This window comes from Pyxicephalus adspersus, chromosome 5 (genome assembly GCF_032062135.1).
Source record: "Pyxicephalus adspersus chromosome 5, UCB_Pads_2.0, whole genome shotgun sequence".
NCBI classification, from domain to species: domain Eukaryota; kingdom Metazoa; phylum Chordata; class Amphibia; order Anura; family Pyxicephalidae; genus Pyxicephalus; species Pyxicephalus adspersus.
Window position 1 is genome coordinate 84,480,368 of NC_092862.1, and position 25,102 is coordinate 84,505,469.

Consider the following 25,102-nt stretch of genomic DNA (forward strand, 5'->3'; position numbering starts at 1 on the left):
TAAAGCTACTTTCTATAGCTGAATATGTAAAAATATGTGAAAATGTATTCAGATCTCTTCTGCTTACAGACGTTCCATTTAGTACTGGGCTGTTTATGGAACTTCTAACCATTGTTCTCCCCAGTCTGTCTTTGGTGGGCGGGCCACCTGGCTGCCGTGCCTCTTCCGCCAGGCTCTTATCAGCAGCTCTCAACTCTGAACCCACAATGGAGAGGTTGCTCCCTTGTTCTCAGCTGATAAGAGCTGATTGCTGATAAGAGCCAGGCAGGAGAAGAAAAACACAGCACTGCTGAGTCTTCTGTTGAAAAAAAAAAAACATTGTGTAACAACGTATCCGCCCAGTGGGCATGTGTAATGACGTCATCATCTGTGTGTGTGTAACTGCATGTCACATTCCTCAGCCTTACATCTGTGTATAAACCTCCATACCTCCCAAACTTATGTCATAATGTTTTGAAATTTTCAGGGTGTACAGGGAACAATCATAGTAGTACCCCAGCGTTTAAATTTTTCAAGGTTATGAGGATCAGATAAAAACTTGTGAAAATGACTTCTGGGGGCAGAGCTGACCGAGGCAGACACGCTGCACATTGGCTCCCCGGGGAAATCACCGAAGCCGGCTCTTTCCATTGCACTGTCATCCCTTCCCATGCACGGAAGCAAAGAGCTTTCACATCTCCCTGGGGACCGAGCGGTTGCGGAGGCAGTCTACTGAGAGGAGACTGCCGCCCGCCACACACCCAGAGCAGGGGCTTCAAGTATACGCTGCTAGCCACGTGGCGGGCACCATCTTGTCTGTCCAGCTATCAGAACGTGACCACAGTAACTCAGTTTTGGAACAGAGAATCCAGCAGCATCTGCACCTATTGCAAGGAATAAAGCACAGCTGATCCTGGGACCCTGGTACACGGCTGGAGGGGTGAGTGCTGGCTTTCCTCTTACTTTGCGGCACTGCTGTAGCAAGAAGGGCCCTGAAATCCACCTGGGAATTTCTGCATTATAATCTGGGGCTTTATCACTCTTCACCTAAAGTGCTGTATCTGAAGGCTAGTGACACCTACTTATGTACCCTGTACCTGGTTGAGTGAGTTCTTTTAGTACCTTGCGGTACTACTGTAGGCCCTGAACGCCACCTGAGAATTTCTGCACCATACTCTGGGGCTTTCTCTCTCCACTCCCCACAAATTGCTGTACCTGATTGCCATTGCAACTTGCATCTGTGGCTGAGTTGGTTCTTTTAGCAACATTTTCATCATGGATAAATACATGGGTAAACACTCTGCTGCAATACTTCACAAGCAACAATCTAAATCAAAATTAAAAAGTTCTCAGAAATCTAGTGTGACCTCGCTAAAGTTTTCATAACCCTCTCTTGAATTGATGCCTATGCAACACTCGCAGGACTTATCCACCTCTGATTTAGAGCTTCATGTCTTCATCAGTACCAAATACCACAGCAGCGGAGGTGATAAAGTTTGTTACACCATACTTTGATAAAAAGTTCACCACCTTACAGAATTCATTTGAAGCAGCACTGGCAAACATTTCTTCTAACACTTCACATATAGCGGAATAGGAACAGAGGGTGAGCGTTCTTGAAGACCAAGCCCTTGAATCGCAAGGCAAACTTACTACTCAAGCAACGCTAAATTCTTCATTGGAAGAAAAAGGAGATCTGGAGAATAAAAAAGGCACTCCAATCCACGTATCATTGGCATCCCGGAATCCTGGAAAGGGCAGAATCTGAAAAAATACATCACTGTCGATATGTCGCTGGCACTCAACCTTACACCCCTTACCTTGCGGGCCCTGGAGCGGGTTAACCAGGTAGGCATGGATCATCCCATACAAAATCAGAGGCCCAGACCAGTGATTGCTAATTGTTTTCACGCAATGGATAAAGAATTGTTACTATCAGCATACCGGTAACAAACGAGATTTGAAAGTAGGTGAAGATAAACTTAGTGTTAGTGTTTCAGGACTTTTCACTGTCAGTAGCTCAGAAACGCAAACAGTTTGTTCCTGTTTGTCGCCTCCCCGCAGAGAAAGGTATACGCTTTGCTCTACTGTATCCTTCAAAACTCAGGATTATGTGGAAAGGAGAAAATAAGCTATATGATGACCCACAACTTCCGATGACCTTCATAAGCCAGGATAGCCGCGATTCCCAGGATGTGTAAGGTTTATCATGGACACAAGATACTCCTATTTTGTAGTCCCTTTTCATTTTTCTCTGTTCTTGTTTATTTTCTTTCAATTTCATGGCTAATAATGGTTATTTTGGAATGCTTGAGTTCCCGAATAGCATGACTCTGATCTATACTATTCACATTTGTCTATATGTGTTCTATTTGCAATAATTTTTCTTAGTGTGTTTAAACACTGTGACAACCGACTTTTTTGTAATCATCTGTACTGGAATCCACCCTACTGCCTGGAATAGATTGCGGGGGTTTGAGTTTACAAATTTGAAACTGAGGAATTGGAGTATAAGTAAATGTTTTTCTTGCACGGTTAATGTTTTCCAGGTGATTGTTTTAAATGGAGATACAGACATAGTAGTTTTTTTTACTTGAGCAGCAGGATCACTGGTTTGCAATTGTATTGGAGTGGCCCCCAAAGGCTGGGATTGAGATTACTCCTCATTAGTATGGGCTGGACTGCAGGCTGTTTTTTTTTTGGTTGCCACCATGACATCCCCGTCATATGCTTCTTCCAATATAGTGGCTAACCCCTAGACTAAATTGCACTTAATATCTTGGACCATGGCTGATTTAAATAGTCCCAGAAAATATTGGTACATTTAAAACGTAAAAAACAGATATTGTATCTCTGCAGGAAACTCATTGGGTGTGCACTGCAGTTTTACGTGATTCTTGCTAAGTGGAGTGGCGATCCTCCTGAATAGGAATCTTCCTTATAAGATTATCTCTACAGTTATAGATGAAGAGAGTAAATATGTGGTGGTAGTGATGGCATTGGTGGGTCATAGGTATTCCTTGTGTTCCATTTATGCCCATACTGGTAATTCAAATTCATTTTATGCGCACCTCGCTCAAAAATTTCTTGAAGAAAATTATCCAAATTTGATAGTGGCAGGTGACTTTAATGCCATAGTAGACCCTGGCTGTGACCGCTCTAATCTGTCTCAAAGTTTACCGGGGGTCGCTTCCATAGGAATCCAGTGTTTATTAACCCAGACAACTTTGGTCAATGCCTGGCAGCTTCTTCACCCCGAAAAAAATTATACCTGATACTCCAAAGCCCACATGTCTTTTTCAAGGATTGATTATATGCTAATTCGTTAATACCCTTTCCCGAGAGTTTCTGGGGCATCAAAGGCAGATTTTATAATATCCGATCATGCTCCTGTAGTATTGGTCCTAGACCTCCCCCAGCATGTGAACAGGACATTTCAAATTGGAAATTTCTGACATCACTGATAGGTTCCCCAGATTTTACAAACTATGTGAAAACCTATTGGGCTAATAGTCTCAATGATAGTTTGGAGCATTGGGACACGCCCATATTGTTCTGGCGCACCTTTAAAGCGGTCATGAGAGGTCATCTCATGGACTATTCTAAACAAAAACATAGAGAACATTTCAAGGTATTCACAGATTTACAGAGCAAGGTCAATAAGGCCTATAGAGATTTTGTGGGTACTGGCTCACAGGCTGCCAAACTGAAATGGCAGGAAGCTGTAACCTGCTTCAACACTTATGTAGCCATTTCAGAGTGGAAACACAACTTAGATACTAAAAGCATAAGTTCTACTGGTGGCACAATAAGGTGGGTTCATTGTTGGCAAAACTGACTAAACCCCATGGGGTGGCTCATATTTCTTCACAGGAAAAAGTTTTTGAGAATCATTATGGACAACTGTATTTAGCTCAGTCCACCCGTGTTATCAGATGACTTGCTGACTGGGGCCAGACTTCCTAAACTGGGATCAGATGATAGAGACCCCAGGGCCCGGACGGCTATGCAGGCGAATTCTATAAAATACTCCAAGATGAAGCGGCTCCCCTCTTAACAGGTGTATAATGCCATACTTTAACAACAAGCTTCCTTCCCAGAGTTCAATGAGGCGCACACGATTTTGATACCTAAAGAGGGCAGGGACTTAACTTTGGTCTCGTTCGTAGGACAATATCGCATTTAAATTGCGATTATAAAATTCTGGCTGAGGAAATGGCTAATAGGCTTCAAAATTTTTTGCCCTCTCAACTTACCAAACATCAATTGGGATTTGTTTGGGGTAGGCACCCCACAATAGGAGTTTGCATGGCAATTGCCACAACGGTTGCAGCACTAGCACCCAACTCCCCCAAAACCATGTTATTAGGTTTAGAGCTAAGAAGGCTTTCGATAAGGTAGAATGGCCACTTTTGCATGTGGTGCTGGCTCAACAGGCATTTGGCTATAATTTTTCAGCATTCATTCAGTATATTTACAGCTCACTACAAACAAGACTGCTAAGTAATGAGATTTTATCCTCCTGTGTTGAAATGAGCAGAGGTACTCGCCAGGGATGCCCACTCTCGGCACTAATATTCAATCCAGCCTTGGATCCATTGTTGAGGCTTCTTGAATAGTCTGATTTTGTGGGTATACTAATTGGTACCAAGAGAGTGAAAATAACAGCATTTGCGGATGATCTATTACTGTACATTTGTGATCCAAAGTCTAGTCTCCCGGCTATTTTGAATCTTCTAACCCAATATGGCTTGGTGTCTGGATTTTCTATCAATCTGGACAAATCTAAAGCCCTAAACCTGACTAACTGTGTCAGACCCAAATGCGGGTCTTTATATCCTCTGGTTTGGTGGAAGGAGAAGCTGCAATATTCAGGAGTCCAAATCAATAAAGCACAGTCTAAATTGTGCAATGCTCATATCAAAGCGCTGTGGCAATGTTTTCAAAACTCAACTACATAAATGGTCTTCTTTTACCCTCTCTTATTTGGGTAGAGTGAGCCTAATCAAAATCATACTATTTCATAAGCTCTTATACATTATTCAAATGCTACCATATCTGCTCCACCAACAAGAACCTTTTTGTACAGATTATTTTGTTCATTTATTTGGGGCAGCAAAAGAGCTTGGGTGAGCATGCATAACAACCAGTTAAAAATGGGGGTTTGAATTTCCCTGATGTAGAATTTTACAACTGGGCAGCCCTAACTAGGTATCTTAGGGACTGGTTGCATGATACTAGTGACTACACTGACACATCTTTGGAACAACAAATGATTTCAAACTGTGCACCTAAATATATGTTACATCTTCATAAGGAGTTGCTCCCGGTTGAGGTGGTCAAATCCACTTTGATATTCAGGCTGGCAAGCATGGCATATAATAAGGATCTCTTTTCAATTAAACAGCCACTCTTCCCTCCACCTCCCACTAGCGTTTAACCCGGATTTACCATTGGTGCTTCAGGGCAGATCAGCTGAGGAGAAACAAGTGATACGACAATTGGCGGTTAAATCTTTCACTAATAACCTGACTAAGAAGCCTGTCTCCCATGCAGCTCCAGTATCTCTATCTATCCTTTTATAGTAAAGGAGGTCTTTGCATACTATCAGATTCGCTCCTTTGTCTCTGCACTATTGCCAAGGGTTTCGGATAAAGATTGGACCAATTAATTTGATAGAATGTTATCTAGGCCAAATCCTGAAAAGAGAGCAATTATAAACCACTACTGAATTTTGATGAAAGAAACACAGGTTTAAGCAGATGGAGTGTTAGTCTTCCGATTAGGACTCCAACAGACTGTCACAGATTCCTGCAGGTCCAGGTCATCTGTGCCTTCTTCTTGATCACCCTCCTTGCAGTCCTCTGCTGCCAGCACCATCTCTGCCCCTGGATCCAATGCTCTTCGTGCTCCCTGTTCCAAATCAGGTGATTCTCTGTCAGCTGCTCCCTTGTCTCAAAGAACCAGAGTTTTCCGCAGACGCAGTCCTTTTGCTGGCAAACATCTGAAGAACACCTGAAGATTATCTCAGCAACAGCACTCCCTCTGCTGGTGGGATTGATGTCTGCAACTCACCAGATCCACGCCTGACATTCTATTTTTAAGGAACAGACCTGGCAACAGGAAGTTGCCTGAACAATTGGTTCCTTTATCTCTGCTTAAATGGTGGTGGGTCCACCACTTGGCCTTGTGGAGCCGTGACAGTTTGTTCAGGCCATGGACACCGCTGACATTCCACTACCGGACTCCATGCAACAGTCCCGAAAGAAGAATTGCTCCAAATTAAAATTGTGGACTTTCTCCAGAGATGCGGTGAATGCCTTAATGAGCTCAAGTCAGCCATTAGCCAGCCTCCTGCGTCTGCTACTTCAACTCTTGCTCCTGTATCTGGGATTCCAGTACCCACTACAGTTCCAGCCACATTGCTGCCATACTCTACACTTCAACTTACTGCCCCCCCTCACTACCCGGGGGACCCCAAACTCTGTTGAGGATTTGTGAACCAATGCCAAATCCAGTTTGAATTGCAGCCTTGGATCTTTCCCACTGAATGAACAAAAGTGGCGTTCATTTCATTATTCTTTGGAGAGGCACTTGCTTAGGCTTGAGCCTTCTGGGAAAAGGGGGATCCCATCCTGGGAAGCTTTAGTGCCTTTTTGCAGACCTTCTGCAAGGTCTTTGATGAACTTGCTTGGGCTTCTTCAGCAGCTTTGGAAATCTTGGGCCTACGTCAAGCCTCCCTTTCGGTAGGCCAATATGCTGTCAGATTCAGAACCCATGCCAAATTAAAGGCGAGCTTGCCGGCCATGATCTTCCTCCCACTCTTGATGACCTGGTGTCCCTTTGTGTCCAGATTGACACTCGCTTCCAGGAGCGGGCTCGGGAAACCCAGAAAGTCCAGCCTCCTATTAAATTGGCTCCATCTTTCCAAAACCTCTGTTTCCTACTGGGCAACCCATGCAAGTGGACCATGCCCGAAATTCCCCTTAAGGGCAGGCAGTTGTCCCTTGAAGGCCCCAAACGCCAGTGCCTAGGGAAGTGGGGCAAGGGCTCCCTAGGCAAACCTACTACCCTTCCACCTAAAATAACCTTTCTGGTCCAGATCTCTTCTTAAAAGCACCAATTCTGGACCCAAGCCTTTCTGGACTCTGGCGCTGCTGGCAACTTCATTAATCAATAATTAGTTTCTGATTACATAATTCCTGTGGTGCCGCTATCCAAGCCATTGGTGGTCTCCATAGTTCTCCCCAGCCCATTTTTGGGGGGGGGGGCGCGCACCTGCTGTGATTATTCTGTCGGCACATTTTCAGCAGCTCTGAACAGACAATGGAGAGGCTGCTCTGCTCCCTCCATTCTCCGCTGATAAGAGCTGATAGCTGATTAGAGCCGAGCGGAGTGAGGAGAGCACAGCACAGCTATGAGGAGATCTGGACACAGGCTGTCCCTCCCCCTTTCAGCACTAGCTGAGCTGAGTCTTTTGGAAAAAAAAAACACATCGTGTAAACAATGTCTGCGCCCAGTGGACGTGTGTAATGACGTCATCAGAGCAGTGTGTGTAAATGCAGCATATCACATTCCTCAGCCTTACAGCTCTCTGTTTAAACCTTCATATCCCCTAAACTGTGTGTCATAATGATTTGTAATTTTCAGGGTGCACAGGGAACACTTATAGTTAGCACCATTCACAATTTCAGCACCCCAGCTTTTACAAATTTCATTATATGTGGATCAAAATTGTGAAATCTTGTGAAAATACAAAATTGGGGTTGCAGTATTAAAAGCAAGTCTGCCTTGGAGTCCTAACTTAAAAATGCAAATTGGAGACCCCCGAGCCACTAACATAGTAAGGAGCATTGGGGAAGGGTCCATAAAGGTATACTTATCTCTCACAAGTCTATAACTGTCATACTGTTTTACCCCATCTGCTTCTCTTCTTTGAACCGCAATTTCCCTAGAATGGTGGGGCGTACAAAGCTGAAAATGTAGGCGCATGGGGGGGGGGGACACCCCCCCACACTAAAATTTCGTTACTATGGCAAACGCACTGCCCTGTTACACATTACTGCCCATTTCTAACTCTGGAACCCCAATTTCGGTGGAATGGGGAGGTGTAGGAAACTGAAAATGTGTGGGGAACATCTGTTGATAACACCCCATAAAGTTTTATCACAATGGCATCATTAGAACATAAAAAACCCTGCCCATCAAAATTAAATTGGGGTTTAGTAACTGGTGGGGTACAGTCATGTGTAACAGGGCAGCTTGTTTTGATGGGCAGCTTTTATGTAATGATGCCATAGAGATGAAAGTTTGGGTGGGTGTTAGCCACAAGTGTCCCCCACTTGCAGCTATTAAACCTATTGTTTACCTGCACCTCTCTGTTCTAGAGAAATTGGGGTTCAAGGTAGAAAAGCGCACAGTTTGATCAGCAGAGGTTTTTATGTTAATTTGCATTTTCAGTTTTGGGCTCCTAGGTGTACTTTCTTATAAAACAACAACCCAAATGTTCAATTTCCACAATCTTTTAAACTTGTGATCCTCATATTTTGAAATTCTTGAAATTTAAAAAAGAAATGTTGGTTATTAGTAGCTATGAGAGTCCCCTGTGTAACGTAAAAATTTTAGGTAATTACAACCAACAATTTAGGAGATCTAAAGGATTTAACACAGTGAGTTGTTAGGCTGCAGAATCTGACAAGCACACACAGCTATCATACTGCGGGTGGATAAATTTCACAGGAAGTTTTTGTTTTTGGCAGTGATGAGGAGGGCACTGGCTGTCCTGCCCCCATCTACAATCACATGCACCACCACACCGCCCCTATATTTGTGCCATTGATCTCCTTCCTGGTGCCTCTCCTCCCCGTGGCAGAGTCTACCCTCTCTATTCCTGAAACCAAAGCCATGTCTGAAAACATCCAGGAGAATTTGGCGAGGGGCTTCATTCGTAAATCTTCCTACCCAGCAGGGGCTGGATTCATCTTTGTCCAAAGGATGGATACTTACACCCTTGCATTGACTATAGGGGTCTCAATAACATCATCGTTAAAAATGTATATCCCTTGCCACTGATCCCTGAATTATTTGATTGTCTCCAAGGGCCATCTGTCTTCACCAAGCTTGATTTGCGGGGTGCCTACAATTTAATCCGCATCCACAAGGGCGACAAATGGAAGACAGCCTTCATTACCCGAGATGGCCACTATGAATATCTAGTTATGCCATTCGGACTCTGCAATGCCCCTGCTGTATTCCAAGATTTCATGAATGATGTCTTCGGGGACTTGTTATATGACTGCGTGATTGTCTATTTGGATGTTATCCTGGTATACTGTAGGGACCTTTCCTCTCATCGAGTCCATGTCAAAACAGTCTTGGAACAGCTTCGGCAAAACAGACTGTACACAAAGGCGGAGAAATGCCTTTTTGAGTGTCCTGAAGTTCCGTTCCTGGGCTATTTAGTTTCTGCTGAAGGTTTGCAGATGGATCCTGCCAAATTCATGGCCGTTGTAGACTGGCCACACAACTGGCTAAAGCCCATCCAGAGGTTCCTGGGCTTCGCCAATTACTATAGACAATTCATTCGTGACTACTCCTCGCTTGTGGCACCCATCACTGCAATGACTAAGAAAGGGAGCGATTGTAAAGTCTGGTCTTCCGAGACTCTTCAGACCTTTGAACTTTTTACAAAAAAAAGCTTTTGCCTCTGCTCCTGTGTTTGTGCGCCCGGACACTTCTCAGCCCCTTTTCATGGAGGTGGATGTCTCCTCTGCTGGCGCTGGTGCTGTGCTGTCTCAGAAGAATCCTTCCAGCAAGTTAAGGACCTGTGGGTTCTTTTCTAAGAAATTCTCTCCAGCTGAGAAAAGCTGGAGATTATGCAATCAGAGACAGGGAGCTTCTTGCTGTCAAGCTTGCCCTTGAAGAATGGCACCATTTGCTGGAGGGAGCTTTCCAACCTGTGACCATTTTTACAGACCATAGGAACCTACAGTATCTGTAGACTGCACAACGTTTGAACTCCCGTCAAGCCCGCTGGGCTCCGTTTTTCACTAGGTTCAATTGTGTACTTACCTATCAACCGGGTCCCAAAAATGTCAAAGCAGACGCCCTTTCTCGTTTTTTCGAGAAGGAAAACCTGAAAGTGGAACCAGTCTTCATCATAGACCCGGGTCAAATCATGCCCATGGCCCCAGTCCACCTGCTTCGAGTTCCACCTGGGAAAATCCTTGTTGAAAAAAGCGGTGTCGGTTGGTCCTTTGACCTTTGAACTGATTAGCTGTAGGTGGCCGGATCTGAAGCAAGATGTGAGGGACTTTGTGGCCACATGTACCGAATGTGCCCAACACAAGGTGCCACCGAAGCTTCCCTCGAGCCCGTTAATTCCGCTTCCCACTCCAACAACCCTGGTCACACATTTCCATGGATTTTGTTACTGACCTTCCATCTTCCAATGCTTTCAGTACTATTTGGGTTGTGATTGATCGGTTCTTCAAAATGGCCCATTTTGTTCGTCTACCAGGTCTCCCGTTTGCCTCCACCTTGGCGAAGATCTTCTTCAAAGAAATTGTTCACTTACATGGCTTGCCTTCCCACGTAGTGTCCGATCGCGGAGTACAATTTATTACTCGCTTCTGGAGGGCCCTGGAGGTCTCCATCTAAGGATCCAGTTAGACTTCTCTTAAGCCTATCAGCCTCAGACCAATGGGCAAACTGAAAGAATTAATCAAGAGCTGGAACAATTGTTAGGTATTTTTTACCAACTCCCAGTAAGATGACTGATCAGAACTCATGCCATGGGCTGAACTTGCCCAAAACAATCATTATTTGAGATTTTAGGATTGCTATGTAATGTTGGGTTTCTGTTTGTATCTCTACACTGACTATTTGTTGGTTTGATATATGATGGTTATTTATGTTATTGTATTTTGTTGTATCGTAATTGACTGTTTGTAAATTCCTCTGTTGATTAAAATAATAAAATATTTAAATAAAAAAAAAAAGTGAAAATACAACATTGCGGTCCCTGGTTCAAAAGGAAGTGAGCCTAGGAGTCCTTAATTGAAAATGCAAATGGGGGACCCACTTACATAGAAAGGAGCATTGGGGTGGGGCCCCTAAATTAATACCTGTCACAAATCTATACCTATCATACTATGTTGCCCTGTCTGCTTCTCTTCTTTGAACCCCAATTTCCCTAGAATGGTGGAGTGTACAAAACTGCAAATGTCAGTGCAGTGGGGGGACACCTTCGGCTACCCCCCACACTAAAATTTCATTACTATTGCAAACACACTGCCCTGTTACACATTACCGCCCACTTCTAATACTTAAACCTGAATTTCTCTGGAATGGGGAGGTAAAGAAAAGTATGGAGAATGTCTGTGGATAACACCCCTAAAGTGTTATCACTATGTTATTATTAGAACATAAAAAATTCTAGTGATGAAAGTTTGAGGCGGTGTTAGCCAAAAGTGTCCCCCATTTGCACCTATAATTCTGTTTACCTACACCTCTGTGTTCTAGAGAAATTAGGGTTCAAGGTAAGGAAAGAAACAGCAACTCAACTGTTCAATTTCCACAAGCTTTTAAATTCGTGATCCCCATATCTTGAAATTCCTGAAATTAAAAAAATAAATTTTAGTTATTAGTAGCTATGAGAGTACCCTGTGTACCGTATAAATTTAAAGTAATTACAACCAGCAATTTAGATTTAAAAATTGAACACAGTGAATTGTTAGGCTGCAGAACATGACAAGCAGATTTTACACACACAGCTATCACACTGTGGGTGGATAAATTTTACAGGCAGTTTTTTCTTGCCCATAGAATATGGACAGTGATGTGGGGGGGGGGGGGGGACACTGGCTGTCCTGCCCCCATTTGCTATCACATGCACGATTCACCTAAAGCATCACCACTTTAACACTATACAAAGGGTGACATTCCTCTTTTTTTATAATGGAAAAGTGTTTTTTTTATTTTTTGGGGAAGACTCCTCCCCTTCCGTTTTTATACTGTGGTGGTAAAGACTGCAGGGTAAATCCACAGCCTCCTGGGGTATTTGTGTCACATGTCCCAGGTGGCTATGGGCTGCTCATGTGCAGGCCCGACATCGGGAATGTTTCATCAGGGGCTCTCCTAATGTAAAAAAAAATGCTCAATCTCATGCATGCCCAATGAGATCAGCACTTGATGAAACGGTGAGTATCGGAAAGAAGAGGGAAGCTGAGCAAGCATGGGACTCGATGGGTTCAGTTTGTGGACAGATCAAGTGAAATTTTTTTCACAAAAGTTTTGTGTTATCCAGTTTTAGTGCTAGGAGGCCATATTTGAATTCACAATGGCAGTAAGGTTGCATTTGCTGCTTTTACCCCTTACTTTCCTCTTGCCAGGAAACACTGCTGCTTGAAAAACTGATAGGCCTGAAAAAGCTTAGCACTTACCTCCTGTTACCAAACCCAGGTGCGTAGCAGTTGCCGAATAGTCACTCAGGAGGGGTATATGGCCCAGTTTTTTACTGCTAAAGTGAACTAAGCCTAACTTGTTACACCACATTGATCACAATATTACATTACTACAAGGGATTAGACTATTAAAACATGGAACACTAGGCAGTTGGATTAAAATACACAGCACTGGACTGTTGGGACATAATCCAAAAAAATGGAAAAATTGTACATTCTAACAAGCCAGGCATTAGCAAGTTGGAACAAAGTAAAGGGGGTAGGTAGAACACGCCCCGCCCACTTTTTTACCACCCTGCTACAGTTTCTCCCCACCTGGCTGAAAAAAAATTCTAGGAAGAACTCTGTTGTAACTATAATTTATTTTAGATTGAGTGGTTCATAGTGTGCTAGGAAAAATGATTTTGTGTAGTGTTGTTAGAATTGACCTCTTGGTTTTAGAATTTTTTTGTCAAACTAGTCTAAAAATTCTGGATTCTCAATGTCCCAAATCCGAATGATAAATTGGGAAAGCTTCTAGTGATTTGTTCTAGACTTTGAGGAGTAACTACAGTAGTCAAAAGTTTCAAAATGACATGAGAAACCCACCAAATATGTGCAGAACAGTACTCTAATTAAACAAAGGTTTGCAGGGTAACATTGGAAAGACATAAATAAGTTCGTCTATAGCTTTGTAAGGTCCCTTATAATAAAAAAATGGAAATTTTGTGCTGCTCCTAAAATTAATTTCTTCATTGACTGGAGGAAACAGTTTCTGGTTCTGGGTTTTTTTCACCACCTGCAGGAGTAAGATACTAGGTACATACAAAAACAAAGGACAGTTTAGGTTTAGTTTAGGTGAGGAATGCCAAAATTCGCCTCCCGGGATGCTTTGCACTTCATTCATTTCCCCTAGGCGATTAAGAGTTAGAGGGTGGTGCTGCACCTTTTTTTTTTTTTTAAAGTGTGTTGCTTTTAAAAAAAAAAACAGAAATTTTACCTTACATAAAAGGTTTATCTACCCTTTTATGTAAATTAAAATTTCTGAGTTTAGGTACGCTTTAAGATTAGGCGGTATTATGAGATTTTAGCATTAGAGGTGGCCAAATCTGAAAGACCAGTGTCTCCCTCCTGTACATGCCCTATTCAGTACACATTTATCCTTGAATCCTGTAACCCAGGGGTGTTAAACTCTGCCCCGGGGGCCAGATCTGGCCCCCAAAATCCTTTTATTTGGCCCCCAAAGAAATCCTAAATATGAACTGCAGCTGGCCCTCCGCTGCATTGAAATAGCGCCGCTACAACAATTCCCTGCATCACTCGTGTCTATAGAACAGCGGGCTCTCTGCCTATGTGTGGCCCCGCATTGGACTGTTTTATAGGCGCAAATATTGCCGGGAATTTTAGTAGCGGCGCTATTCCAATGAAGAGGGAGTTTCAGCGGTGGGCCACTCATAAGATTTAGCTCCGCATTGGCCGCGTCTGGCATTTCCAGCACTCTCCCTTAGCTGTACTTTTCTTTGCTACTCCAAGGCATGGACTTGAATAGTTGGATTTTCATCCAGAAGAAAATTGTTATTATTATTGTTAGCCTGTGCAAAACCATTGAAATTTAACTCACTAATTTTGTGTCTCCCTTCCTGGCTAATCCAGACCCTCTATTTTCACCTGGCTCTCTTGCTGCCTATCCTTAACCAAACTGTTGCACCTGGCTCCTTTTTCTGGTTAGCCCAGACCCTTTGACGTTAAGTGATGGAAGTAAAGGGGCTTGAAACACTAAAATTCTAAACTAAATTAAATGTGGCCCAAGTAGTCAAGAAATCTGACTCAAACTTTTTTTTTTTTAAGGATCCATACTTTACCTGTCAATTTACAAATATATAAATCCTCTGCAGTGCTCAACCCAGAAATTTTTTTAAGCTGGGTGGGAAGAAATTGTAGGTGGGTGGCAGCCCCTGTATTGTGACCAAACTCTTTAGTAACCACCCAAAAACAGCCGGGTGGGTGCTGAAAAGTGCCGGGTGGTGCGCCCAGCTAAAAGGACCTGGGGAGAACCCTGCTCTGTCATTGTCCAAGGCCTACTAAACTTGTCAATGTCTGGCAGCAGGATTGGCTGAGCCCTACTGTACTTGTCAGTATTACTATTGTAATGTCAGTTTGAAATTCAGATTGCTTACGTTTCAATTTCCATTCCAAGGTCAGAGTCAAAGTACGACCACCATTACCTGGAAGGTTAGTTATGGGGGGGGGGGGATTTACATAGTATAAGGCCCAGAAATTTCTGATGGCAGCCTTGGTGCTCACTACTTACCAAAGCCAATGAAACAAAAAAAGACAAAATTTCAGCACTTTCACAACCGGATGCATGCGTGGTGCTTTCCTTTTGGCGGATGAAAACAGATTGCCTTCCACTGTCTATTCCACCAAGCAGACTTTGCAGACTACCAATGACACATTCTCTGGTAGAAAAGGGCCTATACAGCAGAGGTGTACACCATTACCCTAGTTGACTTGAGTGAGTGTGCCGGACACCTACCTCTTCCCTTTGTACTTGCTCTCTCACTGCTCCATATTTAAGCCACTTCCTCCAAACTGGCCAGGTTCTGAGGTTGTGCCCACAGTTAAAATTTCTGTCTCTATCTTCTTCCTCTGTCTAGGGAGTTGGAAGCCTTAATGAGTGAGGAGAATTATGATTTAGTTGGTATTGCTGAATCCTGGCTTTGTTCTTCACATGACTGGGCTGTCAGTATTCCTGGGTATACTCTGAATGTGGGGTTAAATAACACACAGGTAATTATTGGAGTCTGTTTTAGGCCCCCCAGTGTTAAGGAAGAAATAGAAAATCAACTACTAGCACAGATAGAAAAAGCAGTGGAAGTGTTTTAATCATGGGAAATTTCAACTACCCTGACATTGACTGGAGTAATGGCACTACAGGAACAACAAAAGGGAGGGCATTTGTGAATTGAATACAAGATCATTTTATGGTACAGTTTATAGAAGCCCCAACTAGAAAATTTACTCTGCTGGACCTAGTTCTTTCTAACAATGCAGAGCTTATAACACATGTGCAAATAAAAGGGAATCTGGGTAGCGGTGACCATAATATGATTTCATTTAATGTAAGCTCTAAACAGGAAGCAAAACCAGGAAAGATAAAAACATTTATTTTAGGAGAGCAAATTTTCCATTATTAAGGGCGGTTCACTGTGACTTGGACTGGGAGAGAATATTGTTCTCAGAGAACACATAACAGAAATGGGAATGTTTCAAATCTGTTCTACAAAAGCAAACTGAAAAATATTTTCCAATGGGTAAAAAGTTTAAGAGGCTAAAATTAAAAATGTAGCTCACAGCTGAAGTTAAAAAAGCCATAAGAAACAAAAAGAGGGCATTCCAAAAGTATAAAAATGAAGGATCACCTTCATCATTTGAAACCTATAAAGAATATAACAAAATATGTAAAAAGGAGATAAAATGTGCAAAACTTCAAAATGAAAGACAGATTGCAAAGGAAAGTAAGGCAAAGCTCTGTGTACACAAAAGGAAAAAGAGTCCAAATTCATAATAGCAATGTCACTACCTTAAATGAGTCACAATGGCTCAGAATTGATATGATTGAGAAACAGCTTGGAAAAGTTAAGGTTGACAAAGCACCAGGACCTAAAGGATTACATCCACGTGTCCTCAAAGAGCTGAGCTCAGTTATTTCAAAGCCATTATTTTTATTTTTAGGGACTGTTTAGTCACTGGCAAGGTACCGATGGATTGGCGTAAGGCCAATGTGGTTCCTATCTTCAAAAAGGGAGCAAAGTCATTACCAGGTAACTACAGACCCATTAGTTTAACGTCCATAGTTGGAAAGGTCTTGGAGAGTTCGATGAAGGACCACATAGAGGAGTTTCTGTGGGAAAATAATATTATAAATGATAGTTAGCATGGCTTCAAGAAAGACAAATGTTGTCAAACAAACTTACTCTCTTTTTATGAGAAAGTAAGTAAACCGGTAGACAGTGGAATAGCAGTTGATATAGTGTACTTGGACTTTGCGAAAGCGTTTTACACTGTACCCCACAGACAGTTAATATGCAAGTTAGGGTCAATAGGTTTAGAAAAGTCAATCTGTAAATGGATAGAGAACTGGCTTAAAGATTGCATCCAGAGAGTTGTAATTAATGATTCATACTCTGAATAGTCTAAGGTTATTAGTGGTGTACCCCAGGGTTCAGTGTTGGGATCTTTACTTTTTAACATCTTTATAAATGATATAGAGTTTGGGATTAAAAGTACCATTTGTTTGTTTGCAGATGACACCAAACTATGTAATGGAATTAAGTCCATATAGGATGTCTATAATCTACAAGCAGACCTGGATTTACTATTTGTATGGGCAGCCAAGTGGCAAATGACATATGTTATAGATAAATGTAAAATTATGCACTTGGGAGCTAACAACGTGCATGCTTCATACTGTATAGGGGGAATACATTTGGGGGAGTCAGAAATGGAAAAGGATCTGGGGGTTCTGATAGATCATAAACTTAATAACAGCATACAATGCCAAGCTGCAATATCTAAAGCTAATAAAGTACTTTCTTGTATTAAAAGAGGAATAAACTACAGAGATGGAGATATTATCCTACCCCTGTACAAAGCATTGGTCAGACCACATCTGGAATATGCAGTCCAGTTTTGGGCACCAGTTCACAAAAAGGACATTGTCGAATTGGAGAGAGTGGAGAGAAGGGCAACTAAATTAATAAAAGGAATGGAGGAGCTCAGCTATGAGGAGAGATTAGCTGAACTGAATCTATTCTCCCTTGAGAAGAGACTTTTAAGGGGGCATATGATCACCCTGTATAAATATATAAACGGTCCATATAGAGAACTCTTTTCCCCATTATGCAATTGATCATTACAAAGAACAAGAGGGCAGTCTTTGCATCTGGAGGAAAAGAAGTTTAAGCTCCGGATAAGGAAGGGATTCTTCACTGTAAGGTCTGTGAAAATGTGGAATCAGCTCCCTCAGGAAATAGTTTCAGCAACTACTATAGATTGCTTTAGGAAAAAGCTGGATGTTTTTCTAGAAGCACAGAATATAACTGGGTATTAGGGCTTTAAAGTAACAATAACAGTGACTGTGTATCCAGGGAACATCCAATTGCCTCATGGAATCAGGAAGGAATTTTTTCCCCAGTTGAAGCAAATTGTACCAGGGTTTTTTTTTGCCTTCCTCTTGACCAACTATGTCTTATAAGGTTATATACTCGGGATATGTTTATTTCCCTAGTGGTTGAACTTGATGGACTTTTTCAACCCAACCTACTATCATGGTTTTAAACAGTTATAAACAACAAAGTTAAAAAATAATCTCAGAACACTTTGACTGAGACTCCTCTTTTCATACCTTTGGATTTTATCAGGTTTTATAGGAAATGTGTACTTGTTTTTGTTTGAGCTTTGATTTTATTTATTTCTTCTGTTTTTTAAACTCACATTTCTTTTTCTTAGGGTCTCGGGCATCTTATACTAGCCAGCACAGCCACATGGGTCCAGACTTAAGGGCCTTACAATCCCCTGAACATCACATAGAACCCATTTATGAAGACCGGGTTTATCAGAAGCCCCCTATAAGGAGCCTCAGCCAAAACCAGGGAGACCCATTACTGCCAGCCCAGAGTGGTTCATATTGCAACAATACAGGTAAGAAACATTATACTTCTGGTTATTTAACATTTTTTTATTTACTTATATAGCAACATTGTATTTTTAACACAAATTTTAGCCTAATTCACAAAAATGAATTATGGTCAGAAAAGAATAAACCTGTTACAGCTTCTACAGATTAGGTGGTGTTATTTGAGTAAAACATAGGAACTTCAAATAATTGTAATTTCTGTTGTATCTTTGGTTTGCAAACATTCTAAAGGTGGTCAGGTAATGATGCAATTAGTTTATTGTGTCTCAAAAAAGAAGGAAGCTCAGGTTTTCATTTATTGTTTATGGTCCACTAAGAAGCTTTTAAGGGAAAGAGCATTAGTTTTCTCGAGGGCTTATATATCCCAGGGAATTGGGGGTTATTTTTAAGGTTTTCCATGCTTAAGGATCAATTCGTCCAATGACCAACATTATCCATTGGAATATTTTTTTTCTGGAAAAGATTACCAATAGGGTAACTCCTTTGCGTAAAATAGTGGTTATATTGTACATGGCAGCCTCTAAAGTAGGGGTGCTTAACCACCAGGGCGTTTGACTGATGTCTGGATTTCTGAACCAAAAGCGGTACAGTTTTTCATGAAATTTTTTTTTAAATTGTAGACCTGTAACTTACAGAAATATGTCTGAACAAGGGTCTAGTAGATATCCTGAATATTATAAAGTTTGAAACACACAATCATGTAAAAAAAAAAAATACCTTTAATAATAAAATTAAATAAAAAACACAAAAATCAGCTTAAACAAGAATGCATAAATAAATAAAAAATACTGAAAATGCAATAATTCGGTATACTTTATAGTAATATATTTTTCTAAAACACCTACCTAGTGTGGTAAATTTTAAAACCATGTCACATACCTATAGACAAAACCACATAAATATATTTTGTATTATTTTGTATTGGATTGGATACAGGACTTTGTATTGAATCCAATACAAAATATTTGAATTTCCCGCTACGACCCCCGTCGACGGGCGTATGCACTGACATCAGAAATCACAGAGGGACGCGTACGTGAATGCCGGGTGTTCCAATTCTTTCCGTACTTCCATGCAAAAAGATTGTATTGTATGTATTTTAGATTGTAGGCTATAATTCTTAGGCATGACTCACTGAAATATGTCCAAAATTTAAAACATTTAATATTAAACTTAAAAAATTTTATTTTATAAAACATAAAAAAAAAATAGTGTATAATGCAATGTAAATGTACAGTAGCTTATATAATATATATATAATACAATTATATATGTATTATATAAAGATTTCTTTGTATTGGACTCAATACAGCTTTTTTGTATTGAGTTCAATACAAAGGGATTTGAATTTCCCGCCCCGCCTCGGCCCACACCGACACTTGCAGCGACGTCACCCGGAAACCCCGGAGATCGTCCCTGCACACGCTGGATGAAGACAGAAGACGTCTCCGGAAGAGCTGCGGGGACAAGGTAAGTATTTTTTTCTGTTGTAATCCGATTGCCATACAATGTTGTATGACATTTTTTTTTTTATATATTTTTAGCTACCCCGCGCCTGGTTCGGGGTAAACGATAGTAGCAAGTTTTCTTACCCCGAACCAGGTGCGGGCTAACCGCCCAGGTGGTTAACAAATCGATCGCGGTCTACTGGTGGTTCGCAAAGGCAACACGAGTTGATCGTGGAGCCCTGCCTTACCGCTCCCTGCTGTTTACCAGGAGCCCTGCTAAACGTCTTTAGGAATGCTGGGGATTTCTTTCATCCCTTACTCCATTAAGTTTGCTTCCCTTACTCCAGGACATTTTCCTAATAAGAAGGCTCGTTTAACAGTGGGGAGTGGGGAGGGAGGCAGAGAGAGAAGGAGTGAAGTCTGAGGTGAGCAGTGCTGGGCGGTCAGGTCAGTTCAGGCTTGGTGTCAGAGTTCAACTACCGATATGCCTTTGTACAGATTAGCGGTTCTTTTTCTTTTGCAGCACGTCATTCTCCTATCACATGTGAAGTGTAACTTTCTTGTCACTATAGTCTTGTAATGCAATGTTTGTGCAATGTTTTGCCATTCAATGTCTCATGAGCTCCAGTCACTTCTGTGTCATACTAGGTATATATAAAAATAAATATATGTTTAACATTTTTATTGTTGGTAGATCATTTTGACTTGGTCATTTTAAAAGTAGCTCGCAAGCCAAAAAAGTGTCTGCACCCCTGCTTCAAAGCAATGTCTGTTAAATTGGGCCTTGCACCTTTTCTTTATTTTTAATGCACTTACCTTTCCAGATGATAAGACTTTTATAAATATACTAAATCTTCATATTATTCCTCATTTCTTCTTTCATTTCTTTTTATGGCAATTTTCTATTGATGGTTGTGACAGAGATCAGGTTGTTTAGTCCATCATAAAATAAATGATACTTTTACACACAAACCACAAAATAAAGCTGTTTAATATCCTGCATGTTACTTTTCTGGGTAGTCCCAGTTTGTGGAACAACCACAGTCCAGTAAAGCAACACCAATAAAGCCTCCTGGCTAGGTTTAAACCAATATAACATATATTTGACTTGTCCTGCAGGCTTGTTACAATTATCTTCATAGACACACTGACCTCTGAATACTTGGTGGAGAAAGTCTTAGGCTTAGTCTGCACGAACTGTTTCCCCAGTGTTAACCTGAGGCTTTAAATGCCCATGTTTGAAATTCCATGCATTCCATTGGCCTAATCTACACCAGGTTATTCCTTGAGGCATGTTTTTGAGCGTTATAGTTAATGCTGCTTGCAACATTTTAAAAATTGAAAATCAGGGTTAATGCAGGGAAACACGTCCATTGATTTCAATGGGGGTGTTTTCACGTGTTTTCCAGCGCTTGTAAATGCAATTATTGCAGTAAAAACACGGTAAAACGCGGAATAGACGTTTTTCGGCATTTTCCAGTGGTTTAAAGGCAAGCTTTATTACGCCTAAAATTTCAAACATGGTTGAACCATGTTTAACCTCAGGTTAAAGGCCGCCGAAACAGTCTGTGTAGACTAGGGATGAGTGAGACAGTCTCGTGAAATTTTATTCAAACTTCTGATGGATCAGCAAAGTTTCGTCAAACCAATTTCGCGAATTCCAACCGACTTTAAACATTAATAGCAAAGCCCCTATACATGTTAGAACCACTAAATTTGCTAGGTATGTGTAGGAGGACAGTGGCAACAAGGGAAAAATACAAAAGTTTCAAAAGACCTTGTGGTTTTCCAGATGGCAGGTAAAGTGGATTTTTGCATGATGGACAGCGTACAGAAGGCAGCATAAACATTGGGACATTGAGAAAGAGTGGCGCCACGTGTGAACTTAACCCAAAAGCAGCAGTCTCTTCCATCAAAACAGCAGGAGACCGCATTGCTAGCTGGCATCATGACCTGGATGACATGTGTTAGGAATGCCACCCATAAAGTTGTGGAGAAGTAGCGTGGTGACATTAGGCAAAAGGATGGAGGAATGGTAGTGGTGGCAGTACTGGACGTTTTCATCTGCAGTTTCTTTGCCTCCCGGAAGCAGAAGAAATGTAAAAGTATGTTGCTAGCTGGCATAATGGCAAGCATGACATTGGCGATGAATGCCAGCCCTGTACGTTGCGATAACTAGTGGAAAAATTCAACCGAGGCAGGCTCAGCTGACAGGGTGTTGGTGATAGTCAGCCACAGACTCAGCACAGGAGCAGTGTGGGTTCACAGAGGCATCTTGGTTGGCCAGTGAGTCCTTGTGTCAGTGAATCAGTGACATTTGCAGTGGGGGTATGATAGTTGTTAGTAACTTACCTTTCGCTCATTTTCAAAAAGGTGAGGCGATTGACATTTTCCGGCGACAATTGTGATCGGTTGTCCATGACCACTCCGCCAGTGGCACTAAAGGTTCTTTCAGACAGAACACTGGATGCCAGGCACAAAAGAAGCTTGATGGCATACTGTGCCAACTGCGGGCAGATTTCAAGCCTGTTGACCCAAAAATTAATGGCGCCACTACTGTCAGGACAGGCATTCTCCTCATAACTGCTGTCGTCAACACCACCACCACCAGCCAGAAAAGAGCCAACATAATCGTACACCATGCACTTCATGCGTTCTGTTGGTTATGCTCCGCACTTCACTTGTTGCCGCATCAGGTTTCGCCAGGCATCCTGAAAATCCCCCCTGCCTTGGCCTAGACTTTTGGATGTGTGCTGCCTGCTGCCACTACTGCTGCTGCTGCCGCTACAGGAGGATACTGTGGAGGCAGTGTCCACCTGAGCTCCCTGTGTGGAATGTGCTGCACGGAACTCCTCACAACGCCGGTCGCATAGTAGTCTGCTCAGGTGGGTCACCTTTTCTTTCTCTTGCGCCGGGTTGGGTAGAAACTGTGACATTTTGTCTTTGTAGCGGTGATCCAGAAGGGTGGCCAGCCAGTAATCATCCCGGTTTTTGATGCTACAAACGCAGGGGTCCCTCCGTAGGCATCACAACATGTGGACACACATATGAAAGAGGGGTTCAGTGGGCTCATCCCCCTCCTGTCCCTCAGTAGGCGTCAAAACATCTTCCTCCTCATCACCCACCTCATCCTCTTCAAGCTGCAGCAGTTCCTGTTGTTCCATCGCCTGCACAATGCCTGGGGGGTGACAGCACTAATGCTGGTTGGATGGGTCCTGTCCAGCAGCCCCAACATGGTCTCCCTCATCATCATCATCAGAATCATCTTTCTCCTCCTCCTCTTGGAACTCCTGATGCTGGACAGTGTTCCTTCTTGCTCCTCCTGATGCTGGCTGTGTGGTATGGAGTGTAATGTCACTCTCATCCTCCTCCCCTCTTTCTTTCCCTCCTCTCCCATCGCCACTTTATATCCGGCCACACAGGGTATTGTCAAGCAGAAAGAGAATGATGGGTATGATGTCGTTTTAGCCTGACCACTTCCCACTCACAGCGTTTGTGGCCTGCTCAAAGGGGACCAGTACCTTGCACAGTGTCTCCATCTGCAGCCACTAGTCACTGGTAAAATAGCTCAGTTGTGTGGCTGTACTGAGGGCCCCGCTGCCTCCATCCACCACGCTGACCAAGTAATGGCGGATGAAGCATGTGCAGGGTGGAGTTCCATCTAGTCACAGTGTCACAAATCAGTTTATGTGGTGGCAGCCTCTGTTGGTGCTGGATCTTGCTGGATCAGAAGCACTCCTGGGTACGTGCGGAGGAGGTTGGCCCTGTTGTCGCACACTACTTGTCTGTTGTGAGCCGGGAGGGCGTCAGCCACAGTGTCCTCCGCAGCTCACCATACAGGCGGAGTGTCGAAAAGATAGGGGTTGACGGTAGAAGGAATGCAGGAGGAGGAGGGAGAGGGCTGGGGTGGCTTATGCTTTCCCACCATACCCCCCGGCGGGGGTACCAGGTGCTGTAATGCCTCTTGCAGACTACCGCCCACTGAGCTCTGCAGGGCCACCCAGTGAGCGGTGAAGGACAGGTTGCGTCCGACTCCATGCCTGGTTGTCCAGCTGTCCATGGTGATGTGGATTTGGCTAGACACCGAGAATGCCAATGCCCGGGAGATGTTATCCAATTCATGTCCGTGTAAACTGGGTAGAGCTGTGCGGGAGAAGTAATGCCTGCTTGGTATTTTTCACCGTCGCTTGGCATAGGCCATCAGGTCACGGAAGTGAGCCGAATCCACAAGGCTGTGCAGCAGTAGCTGCAAGGCCAATAGTCGGGCTAAATGTGAATTGACTTTAATGACTCCTGTTGTTTGGGCCCATAGCCTGATGCTTTGTGCAGAACTCCGGTAGGCTTGGCTGTAAGGACTGGGAGCTAGGGGAGTTGAAGGGGGCACTGAAGTACCCATCTTGCGGCAACAAACGTTGAACATCTGACACCACAAAACCTGCGGGCAGAAGCTGATACCTCCTCGCCGCTAGAAGTCTGGCTGGCACCAACCTCCTGAGATGTAGTAGCAATGACAGTTGGAGGTGGAGAAGGAGTCAATTGAGGTGGAAGAAGAGACGATGAGGTGGTTGCACCTCCTTCAAGAGAATGCAAGTACTGCTCCCACTTTGGTTTGTGGTTCTTGCAAGGGTCTTAAAGTCTGCCTCCTGCTGTTGTCAAATACCATGGGAGAGTCATCGAGAGATACTGGCACATTGGCCATGCTAACTCCTGTGGTTGCTCCTGTCACAACTGTGCTGGTTCCTGCTGCTGGTGAAGAAAGGCCTGCTGCACTTGAGGCCCCTGGGGCCCTGTCCACTATCCTCTCCATATGATGTGGCTGTATGATTGTATTCTGTCCTGCTGCCCCCAACAGTTTGTTGCTGCTGCAGTCCTACAGTAGCGGTCTTCCGGGGAATATGCCCCCTGCCAGATGTGGCAGGTCGCCCAATGCCACGCCTTCCTCTGGGTTTACCTCCCATCTTTTACTTATTCGTGCAAAAATGCACCTGTACCAACAGGTTTCTTTGGTAAAAAGGAACAGGTATCAAACACTAAAATATCTGTATTTATTTTACAATAGGCCAGAAATGTAACTGTACCAAACAGTCTTTTTTGATAAATAGGAACAGGTATCAAACACTGAAATATCTGTATTTATTTTACAGTAGGCCAGAAATTTCACTGTACCAAACAGTCTTGTTTGGTAAATAGGAACAGGTATCAAACACTAAAATATCTGTATTTATTTTACAGTAGGCCAGAAATTTTACTGTACCAAACGATCTGCTTTGGTAAATAGGAACTGCAATTGATTTTATTTAGCTTTAGTGAATGTACAGTGTGAAAAAAGATGACTAACAGTGTCTTCACTAATACACAATATAGATTACACTAAATGTGCTGACTGCTGATAATTTAACAAAACTGATCAGCTAGTAGCTCATGTAAAAGTAAAGATGTCTGCCTAACCTATTCTACATACACAATATCCTATACTAAACAGTAGTACAAGATATATGCCCTATAAAACACAGAACTATGCAGCTAACAAGTAA

The 25,102-nt window shown here is 42.7% G+C and overlaps 1 protein-coding gene across 1 annotated transcript in view; it reads left to right on the top strand.

Annotated features, from left to right (window-relative positions):
- The window catches only part of CTNND2 (catenin delta 2), a 538,472-nt gene that overhangs the window by 158,822 nt on the left and 354,548 nt on the right, over positions 1-25,102 (top strand). Inside the window, exon 8 of the mRNA XM_072413368.1 lies at positions 17,934-18,125. Coding sequence (XP_072269469.1) covers positions 17,934-18,125 — 192 coding nt within the window. The remainder of the gene's footprint in view (positions 1-17,933; positions 18,126-25,102) is intronic.